The sequence below is a fragment of the Schistosoma haematobium genome, chromosome 6 (assembly GCF_000699445.3).
Source record: "Schistosoma haematobium chromosome 6, whole genome shotgun sequence".
Taxonomy (NCBI): domain Eukaryota; kingdom Metazoa; phylum Platyhelminthes; class Trematoda; order Strigeidida; family Schistosomatidae; genus Schistosoma; species Schistosoma haematobium.
Window position 1 is genome coordinate 1,212,146 of NC_067201.1, and position 11,168 is coordinate 1,223,313.

An 11,168-nucleotide genomic window follows, 5' to 3' on the forward strand; every position below is an offset into this window, starting at 1 on the left:
TAAATTGAGGATGGTAAATCGTATAACAGTAGCCAATTGGTCAAATGAAAGCTTATGATAAAAGGAATATGAATGTAGATATAATCTAGTTACTTAATAATTATCCAATAAGAATATATATGTAATAATTGTCCATAAATAATCCCTAGTAGTTACCACTCATTTATTCTTCGTTCGGATATAACAATTCAGTACTGATTTTCTGAACTGGACAGTCCTAGATAACTAATCAAGTGCTATAATGTTGTATACTTGATTTTACATAGACAGATTTCTTGCCTGAACAATTGTTGTCAAATAGATATTGTCATATTTGCTGTTTATGTTGGTTGACCCATACGTGGGTAAACCTTTTTCATCAACATTTAATGGTATTTCTATATCGCCTACTATTCATCTTGATAGTTTACTCTTTGAATTACACTTACAGATAACAATAACTTATATCAGTTTTATGTATTCATAATACAGATCCTTGTTAATTTTCTATGACCAATTGACTAAGAAATACACTATTGAAAATATTATCGCATATGTATATACTTAAATTTTCTTTTTTTACACAGGTTGATCTCAATGAACATACATCAGGTGTACATATAATCAACAAAGATAAGAGTAACTCCCTAGTATCTGATACTGTACAACTTTTACAAGAAGTGAGTATTGTTATGATTAAAATTAAATTCTTAGATGATTATCATTGGTATTATTATTACTTACTTACGCCTGTTACTCCTCGTGAAGGAGCATAGGCCGCTCACCAGCATTCTCCATCCAACCCTGTCCTGGGCAATCCGTTCCAGCTCCTTCCAGTTGTTATTCATCCTTTTCATATCTGCTTTTATTTCCCGACGTTATGTGTTCTTCGGCCTTCCTCTTTTCCACCTTCCCTCAGGATTCCAGGTTAGGGCTTGTCTCGTGATGCAGTTTGACGATTTGCGTAATGTATGTCCTATCCATTTCCATCGTCTTTTCCTAATTTCTTCTTCAACTGTAAGCTGGTTTGTTCTCTCCCACAAAAGGCTGTTGCTGATGGTATCCGGCCAATGGATGTCGAGTATCTTGCGTAGACAGCTATTTATAAATACTTGTACTTTCTTGATGATGGTTGTTGTAGTTCTCCAAGTTTCAGCTCCATACAGTAGAACTGCCTTGACGTTCGTATTGAAGATTCTCACTTTGATATTGTTTGAAAGTTGTTTTGAGTTCCATATGTTCTTCAAGTGAAGGAATGCGGCCCTTGCTTTGCCAATCCTCACCTTTACGTCTGCATCTGAGCCTCCTTGTTCATCGATGATGCTTCCTAGTTATGTGAAGGACTCTACATCTTCCAGAGTTTTGCCATCAAGAGTGATTGGATTGCTGTTTTCCGCTTTGAATCTGAGGACCTTGGTTTTCCCTTTGTGTATGCTGAGGCCTACTGATGCAGAGACTGCCGCTACACTGGCTGTCTTCATCTGCATCTGTTCGTGTGTACGTGATAGGAGGGCCAGGTCATCTACGAAGTCCAAATCGTATAATTGATTCTGATCTGTCCATTGTATTCCACGTTTTCCCTCACACGTCGAGATCTTCATAATCCAGTCAACCACCAGAAGAAAAAGGAAGGGGGAGAGTAGACAGCCTTGTCTGACTCCGGTCCTTACCTGGAATGCATCTGTCAGCTGTCCTCCATGCACGACCTTGCACTGTGGTCCGTCATATGAGTTCCGGATAATATTGACAATCTTCTCAGGAACTCCGAAGTGTCGAAGAAGTTTCCATAACGTCCTCCTATCTGCACTGTCAAATGCCTTTTCATACTCAATGAAGTTGATGTACAGTGATGAGTTCCACTCAACTGATTGTTCGACAATGATCAGCACTGTCGCAATTTGGTCTGTGCACGACCGGTCCTTACGGAATCCAGCTTGTTGATCTCGAAGTTGGGCGTCTACTGCATCTTTCATCCGGTTCAGCAAAACTCTGTTAAAGACTTTTCCTGGTACTGACAGTAGTGTGATGCCTCTGTAGTGTTCACATTTGCTCAGGTCTCCTTTCTTTGGAATCTTGATGAGGTGTCCTTCTTTCCAGTCCATCGGCACTTGTTTCTCCTCCCAAATCTTTTTGAATAGAAGATAAAGCATGCTTGTGGTTGCTTCGATGTCTGACTTCAGTGCTTCAACTGGCATGTTGTCGGGTCGTGCTGCATTCCAGCTCTTGATTTGTCTGACGGCCATTCTGATTTCTTCCGTCGTTGATGGATTGACATCTATAGGAAGATCTGTGTGCGCTACTTCGATGTCCAGTGGATTCATTGGAGCCGGCCTATTCAGGAGTTCCTCGAAGTACTCTACCCATCTGTTCTGCTGTTGTTGAACTTCAGTGATTGGCCTGCCTTCTTTGTCTTTGACCGGTCTCTCTGGCTTACTGTATTTCCCTGCTAGTTTCTTCGTTGTATCGTAAAGTTGTTTCATATTTCCTTCCCTTGCAGCTCTTTCCGCCGTCGTTGCTAGTTCTTCCACGTATCTCTTCTTTTCGGCTCTAATGCTCTTCTTCACTTGCTTGTTTGCTTCTATGTATTCAGCTTGTGCTTGGACTTTCTCTGTTCGTGTTCGGCTGTTGTTAATTGCTGTCTTCTTGTTCTTCCTTTTATTGATCTTGTCCAGTGTTTCTATAGAGATCCATTCCTTATGATGGTGCTTCTTTAGACCCAGAACCTCTTGACACATTGAAGTTAATGCTTCTTTGATACTTTTCCAGTTGTCCTCCATGGTAGTTTCTTCTTCCTTCAGTAGATTCTGTAAAGCTTGGAACCTGTTGTTGAGAGCTATCTTGAATTCATTGAGTTTGTTAGTATCATGAAGGAAGGCTGTAGTAAACCTTTGTAGTGCTGTTTGTCCAGTTATCCAGTTCTTCTTTAGCTTCAGTTTTAAATTGGCTACAACTAGATGGTGATCTGAAGCTATGTCAGCTCCTCTCCTGGTTCTCACATCTTCCATTGTCCTTCGGAATTTTTTATTGATGCAGATATGATCTATATGGTTCTTTGTAGTGTGGTCCGGTGAGATCCATGTAGCTTTGTGTATACGTTTGTGTGGAAATATTGTGCCTCCTATGACCAATTTGTTGAATGCACACAGATTCGCAAATCTTTCTCCATTTTCGTTTCTCTCACCCAGTCCATGTCGTCCCATAATATCTTCATATCCGCTGTTGTTTATTCCGACTTTTGAGTTTAGATCTCAGAATGGTGAGGTCGTTTCTTGGGCACTTCTCTACGATTGACTGTAGCCGCTCGTAGAATTGATCTTTAATGTCGTCGTTGCTATCATTGGTGGGTGCATAACATTGAATAATATTCATTAAGATCCCCTCCTTCTTTGTTTTGAATGATGCTTTGATGAATCTGGATCCGTGAGATTCCCATCCTACAAGTGCATTTCGTGCTACTTTGGACAGCATTAGAGCAACTCCCTGAGTGTGTGGAGCATTTCCCTCTTCGTGACCGGAGTATAGTAGCATCTCTCCCGTAGCTAGCCTTTTCTGTCCAGCTTGGGTCCAGTGGGTTTCGCTGATTCCCAGTACTGCCAAGCTGTATCTCTTCATTTCCGTTGCTATTAGACTGGTCTTCCCGGTCTCCCACATTGTTCGGCTTGGGACCGGCAATAACTCTGGAAGAGCTACAGGCGGAGTTTTTTTATTATTACTCATATCATTAGTGGTTATGGTGTCAATATAAATAAATCATTTTGTGTTGGATCCAGTACGAGTCTCAGTCAATCGATCACATCATTGAGCATGATATGTATATAGATCGGTTCAAATTCTCGTACCCCATTATCGCTGTTTAAATCTTAGAATAGTAGAGGTAGTAATAGTATCAGCGGTAATAAGAAAAATTAGGCATCGAAGATATGGCTCTAAAACAAAATATAAATTATTGAAACAAAATTAAGAATTTAAAAGCTCAGAATTCAAAGGAAGACAATGAATGGATTCACCTGCACGATTCCAGACCAATTCAAGCGATATCATTCAAAGCCTCTAACCATTGATTACGATAATCATGCAGACTCCAACTAGGTGATCTACATCTATCAATATGGTTCAGTCCAGTTTTCAATGACATCGTTGTCTTCGACTGACAACTAGCTAATAAAAATGTGTCATGGTAATGAAGCATTTCCTAATAAAAATGCGATCAAATTATGAGTAATAAAAAGTTTAGACATGAATAATGAAACTTTTCATAAGAGTTATTTCTTACAGTATACAAATAAATGGATATAAGTGTGTTTAGTACTTCCATAAAGTTGGGCACCACCTCAAGAACTTTCAATCTACCTTACAACACACGAGAATTCCAATTTCTAGTATTTTCTCCTAAAAAAAAATTAATAAATTTTACATCATTATTCTAAGAAGTGTTCAAAGTTGTCTCAATTCTATTTAGCTTCATGATGTTTGTTTTTATTGTCTAAAAAGCAAAATATTAGCTTTCGACGAGCTATTCATCATTGTATTTTAAATAACCAATAACCACTGTCTTTATTCTGGTTTATTGATCAGGATCATCCATATAAATTTACTTCTTCTATACAATCAGTGCAAAAAACGTAAGATTATCTAATCAGTTAGAAAGTTAAAGGAAATTTAAACCTACCCATACGAATCATTGAGTAGAAATAAGATAAAATAAATCAATGAAAGTGTTAGTTACATTTATAATAAGCGTACAATTTTCTTAGTTGGTAGTTAAACAAAATAATAACTAATCTGAGATGAAACTAAGATTTAAGTGATAAACTAAAATTGATTGAGATCTTGAACCGACTGATGTTAGACCGCCATTGAAAACCTAGAAGCTCTGGACGACCGTTTCATCCTATTGCGCGACTCCTCAGCAGTGCGCATCCACGATCCTGCTCGCGGGATTCGAACCCAGGGCCTTCAGTCTCTCATGCGAACGCTTAACCTAGACCACTGAGCTGGCCGGCATCAAACGGTATTAATTTCTAACCTCAACCAATCCACAAAATTGCTCGACCATTTTCCATTTTACTGAAGTAAATACCTGTGCCTACCCGACACTGATTAGCTCAAATGGTCACGTCTTCTCACTAGAACTCCGAGAAATCTCTCACGAAGTTAGTCGGATCCCGCGAGCGGGATTGTGGATGCGCACTGCTGAGGAGTCCCACAATAGGACGAAACGGTCGTCCAGTGCTTCCACGTTTTCAATGGTGGTCTAACATCAATCGTTTCATGATCTCAATCAATAACTTAACAATCTCCACAACCCTACACTGATAAACTACAATGTCATTTGCTGATGCATTCTTATCGATCAAGACTAAGAGATTATAACCAAGGGGTTGTGATGGATCAATAGTTCCTATTTCTGTACATTGTTCTTTTTATTTTACAATGCAATAACATAAACTGACGTCTTCTTAAGCATTTTCCCAACTAGTTATCTTTTATAAAGGTCTTTCATATGATCGGATGATCTTGTAATGATTCATTTATTAAAGTTTAAATGTTAATTCTTCTGATGAATCAACATCAATTTGTGAATATCTTTTTAAAAAAGAAACAACAACAGTGAATATTTTGTATCATGGGTTCATGATTAAACTATCAAATCGTAATTGCTAGTGCGATCAAGGTTGGTTTGCTCCCGAATGCTCTAGTATGGCCGAGGGTAGTGAGAGTCCGCTCTCCCTCTTCAAATACTGTCACATGGCCATGCGTATACAGTCACTGCCAGGAAATTCCTACTCATTGCCTTCTCGCACAACGAGTGTTGTTTACGAAATTCAGAGGATGAATAGTGAATGTCCGGCACCGGCTTTAACTGGGTTGGTGGATATGGAGAGTCCACCTAAGGGAGTTGGAAAACCATGATTTCAAACCAGTGGTGCACATGAGCTCCAGTATCGTGCGGGAACAAATGGTATATGAACCAATCGTTGGTCACCGTCTACTATGGAACTGCATCTCCCAAAGTTGTTCAATTGCCTTGTGAATCAGACCTTCAGGTCGAAGGCTCCGGGTGTGGCCCCTTAAGAAAACCACCTGCTTCGGTTTCCGCACCTGGGCAGTATCACAGCCCTCACACATATCGAATGAGATCTGTGTGGCGCATATCTATTCGGTTCCTTTTTGTACCAATATTTATGTGTTCAAATAAAATAAATAAAAAAATACCCTCAAGTATTATAGTACTTTTAACGTATCTATGCGAAAAGCGTTCTACTCATCACATGTACATTGTATATCCTATGTTAGTGTCTCAAACCAAGGCTAATTAAATAATCATCAATGTTCATAAATTAAATCTTCAAGTTCAAGCCTTGAGAAGTGTTCATTTAAGAACCCTACTTTTGTAGATTGATATACCTTGTAGTTGTCATAATCTCTGATCTAATTAATACAATCTCTGTATATTGTTTTTATGTACATTTATACATTAAAGGTTTAAATGAATATAAAAGCTGGAATGTTTGATTTATAAGATAATCATTATGTAATATACCATACATTAATAAAAATGAATTACATAATCAATTGTCAAGTATTTACTCAATTATCAGTACAAACGTCAGTCATTTAATCATGTCTCAAACATCAATAACAATAAGTTTATCATTACTGTGTTATTCATTAGGGTTTTTATTTACACAGATGTTAATTCTTTTTTTCTCTTCATTTCAACACTTTTCTCTCTTCAAGCGTTTAATACCAGGACCACCATTTGCTTTTGGTGCTATTCTAGTTCTGTTAGCAATTCTAGTAGCTATTTTTATACCGGAAAAGCAGACATCACCTGAATTGAGTCATTCAAAAATTATCACTGATACATATGAATCAACACATGGTGCCAATATTTATGGCGGTGAAACTCGACTAAGGCGTAGTTCACCATCAGGTCAATCTCATAAAACTACAGCGGATTTTGATCAATTCACATGTGGAATGGGTGCACCTAACACTGGTGATAGTGACAAGTCGAAATTGATAATGAGTACTGTTGAAATGTCTAAATATAATCTAAAAAGTGGCATTTCACACAGTAATTCAATCGATAACAGTGGTATTTGGAATCGCTTAATGACTGGTCTTACAGATTTTCGTAATCCAGTTTATATAAAACAACGACCAAATCGTGTTTATCGTCAATCAAAAACTCGTTTTAGTACGGCAGGTATTGTAGAACCATTTCGTCGATTATTTATTCGAAAAACTTATGATGGAAATATTGGTAGTTGTGGTGTTAGCGGTAGTGGTGGTGGTGGATTTCTTGATCATGAAGCACGTCTTCATTATTCCAGACTGCCCTTTACTGTTATCTCATCATCAGATAATAGTAGTCCAAAATATTTAGACGATATATCAAAGAATGATTTACTATTTTCTAATCCTTTATTATTAAATCCTGGTGAATCCGAGGAAGCAGCTGATCTCAGTAATTATCGTGCACATCATTTCCGACGTATGTTTATTGCTCCTAATACAGCAACTACTACTCCTTTTATTAATAATAATAATAATAAAAGTGCTATTACTACTTCTTCATCTGAATTTCATCCATCACAAAACTATGATCCTACTAGCTCATTGTTAATCACTTCTAATGAAACTGGTCAATTAAATCCATTGGGAGAGAATGAAGAAGATACATTTATTAAACATTGCAATTCTTCCATATCACCTATAATTAGTCCTACAGGTAGGAAAATAATGAAACAAAAGTTTTTTACAACAAATTCTTATAAAGAATCAATTCATGATACATGATGGTGATGATGATGATGATAATGTCCGCTTTACCTTCTATTTGATCTAGTAAGTTCCATATTGAACTGTGTGTGTAAATTGTATTTATTATATAACGATTCTCTCATCAATTTCCTATTCTTAACAGTATTACCGGACATCTTTCTTTAAGCTCTATAATTGAAATGGTTGAAAAATGTGTTACATATATCCAACTCTTATCCACCTCGATGCGCGTTATTAGCTAGCTGGTGTTAGGATTAGGTGGAAAGACAGTTAGAGGCTCGGACTAAAACATGGGATCAATCTATAAGGTCATTGATTATTGATCAGACCTATGTTTGTAGATGTGGACTACTCGGTTAAAGTCCAAAAGATAACCACGCTTACTGGTAACAATCGTGACCAATGGTTAGAGACGGGTGATAATAACTTGAAATCAACTACAACATTCACTTTTTATCTTCATTTACATCATTTCTTCATATATACCTTTTTCATTTCGTTTTCTAAAACTATGTTCTCAATTTTTGGTACTTCTCTCTATCACTGCTACTACATTAACTCCACTTCTTCACTATTCATCTTGTTATTTTCTCATCGTCGTGCTCATGTAGCATAAATACCTGAATTGATGCACACTTGTCTCAGACTTTACGTTTATTACTCAATGAATTTGATAATTCAGGATCGTATCTCCCAGTCATTGTAGGCTAGATTAGCTCAAATGGTGTTACAGTTGTGTAGGTGGTTTTGCTTCGTTGTCTCCCATATCATGGGAAGATTATTCTTGTCTAGGTACCTGTGAAGGAAACTGGGTTATGAGTGATCTCGACAATCCAGGAGTACAATTGCTGAGTCCACAAAACAACATCGTGAGACCGATCACATATAGGCTTTTCGTGTGCGACTTTTCATGAATTACCGCCAATCACATGTAGTTATCATTTGAAGATTTCTGATTAGCTCACTGTATTTCATAAGAGAAGTGTTTGCACCACGTCACTGTATACGTAATTTCCTACTACCATCCAACGTCAAACCGTACACTATGTAGACTTAATCTTTCCTATTAACATTTCGATAGTGTCTATATGTATATTCAACCTTAACTTATTTAATGCAATAAAACATTGAGTATTATGTCTCTTATTTATCACTGAATAGTCTAAATGGTAGTTTTATTTCTTCATTACAAAATGATGTTAACCAGTTCTAGCTTATAACACAGTAATAATCTTCAATCATACTCTATTTGTATCAGGAGTTTTGTGGAGACTGTAGTAATTCCAACAGTTGAGATCATGAGTCAATTGAAGCTAGACTACCATGGAAAACCTGGAAGCACTTGACAGCCGTTTCGTTCTATTGTGGGACTCCTCAGCAGTGCGCATCCACGACCTCGCCTCGCGGGATTCGAACCCAGGGTCTATCAGTCTCTATTTCAGATTTTCGTATTTCGTTCTGTATAAAGTACCTTAAGATGATTAAGTTGAAATTCAATGATTTTACATAATTCCTAACTGTAATCACCTCGCAATATCTATGTCATCTATAAAAAATGAATTACAAATTGAACTGTTTCTACAAATCCAATACTATAAAATTAATTCAACTCATTCTCTTAAATACAAGATTTTTTCTTTGTTTGATGGAGCTTTGTTCTCCGAGTTGGATGGTTTGGTTGTAGAGCTTTCATCGTTGTTCTGAATGACCATGTAGCTCAGAGTACAAAACTCCATCGATACGATCCACCTGAGCTACAAATCTTCCCCATCATCACAAGATGTATTTACCTAACTTTAAGGCATAATTTAGAAATAGCAATATTCTAATCTATAATACACTAATATCAGATTGTGTAAACTGCATTCAAACTATATATACCTTACATAGTTTGTGAATTATACTTCAAATAATTATTTCTATACATCCACTATAAGTAGGATGGATGAATTAAGGTTAGCAGTAGGTAGGATACAAAACGTACTTTTCATTTTATTTGGGACTCGTCAGTTGCAATCTACGTGGAACTCGGTATAAATGTTCACATTAGAACTCGAGCCCAGTGCTTTTCACTTTCAATCATGACTTATCGTTATGTAAGCAGGCCTAATATTGGACAGACCACAATGAACCAACGCACCCTACGGTTATCCTCAAATGTTTTAAATAATAAACCTGTAAGACGTAACTTTTCTCAACACTTTCCCATTGGGCAAGATTGGACTACTAGGTTACTCACTATCAACCCAACCCCAACTAGCAGGTGCTTGTCTTAACTGTCCGTCTAGTCAAGTTCAACAAATTAATCCACTTTATCAAAATAATGATTTTTTGGCCTTCGGAAATCCCTTGTCTCACTAGCACTACAGTTTGTTCAAGCGAAAGCCCATGTGATCAGTCAAACATAATAAACCACAGTCTATGCAAATCCAAAATGCACAACGTCAATAGGGAAGCTCTCGGTTTTTTAACTCTCTTTTTAAACTTATTACTTATCAATGCACGTTCACTTCTGAACAAAATTTCAGCCTTGAGAACATTATCTTTTCTAGCCAAGCCTTCTTTCATACTTATCACTGAAACATCGTGCTCTCAAACAGTATATGATTCAGAATTAAATATCCAGAACTATCGACTGTATCGCTGTGACAGAGAAACTAAGTGAGGAGGTGGTTTTATTGTATATGCTTTGGATACCCTAACAACTAATAAAGTTGAAGATAGTGTCCTGAATAGTTTATCAGAATCAGTCTGGATATCAGTCAACACCCTGAATCATAGTCTTCTCCTTGGATGTATATACAGAGCTCCTGATAGTTCGAATAATGGGAATGATCTTATTATCAATGCATTCATACATGCATCTTCTCTAAACTTTAATACTAAGGTTATCACTGGGGATTTCAATTATCCTGGGATTAACTGGAGTACCGGTAGTTGTCAGTCATGTAAAGATGAGCTCTCGGCAACCATTAATATGCACTGCTGGTCACAGTGGATTCGTACCCCAACTAGAGGCGATAGTATACTCGATCTAATATTTAGTAAAGATGTTATCCCACTATCTGTAAAAGTATACGATGAATTTAAAAGCAGTGACCATAAGATAGTAGTTTGCGCTCTCCCTATCTATCCCTCTTTTAACCGACCCATTCAAAAAACCTTTCAATATAGAGACTATAAGCATGCTGACTGTATCTCACTCCACAAGTGATATTATAGGCACTTTAAATGTTTAGACATTTTTATTAGTGCATTCTCTAAATAAAACCACCTACTTGCTGTCATTTTATGTTAACACTGTCCCTAGCAACTTTAACTAATGTGAATAACATCAACAGTATATCACTATGTCACATGATACACGCATTTAGGTAGACCTGATTGATATATTTGGG

At 37.1% G+C, this 11,168-nt stretch overlaps 1 protein-coding gene across 2 annotated transcripts in view; it reads left to right on the forward strand.

Annotated features, from left to right (window-relative positions):
* HIAT1_1 (Hippocampus abundant transcript 1 protein) overlaps window positions 1-11,168 on the forward strand; it is a 55,371-nt gene that overhangs the window by 41,059 nt on the left and 3,144 nt on the right. For both annotated transcript variants that reach the window (XM_051216638.1, XM_051216637.1), the window contains 2 exons: window positions 567-659; window positions 6,721-7,833. Coding sequence is in view for 1 of the 2 variants with exons in the window: in XM_051216637.1 (XP_051065226.1) it covers window positions 567-659; window positions 6,721-7,785 (1,158 nt within the window). In the remaining variant the exon portion in view is untranslated. The remainder of the gene's footprint in view (window positions 1-566; window positions 660-6,720; window positions 7,834-11,168) is intronic.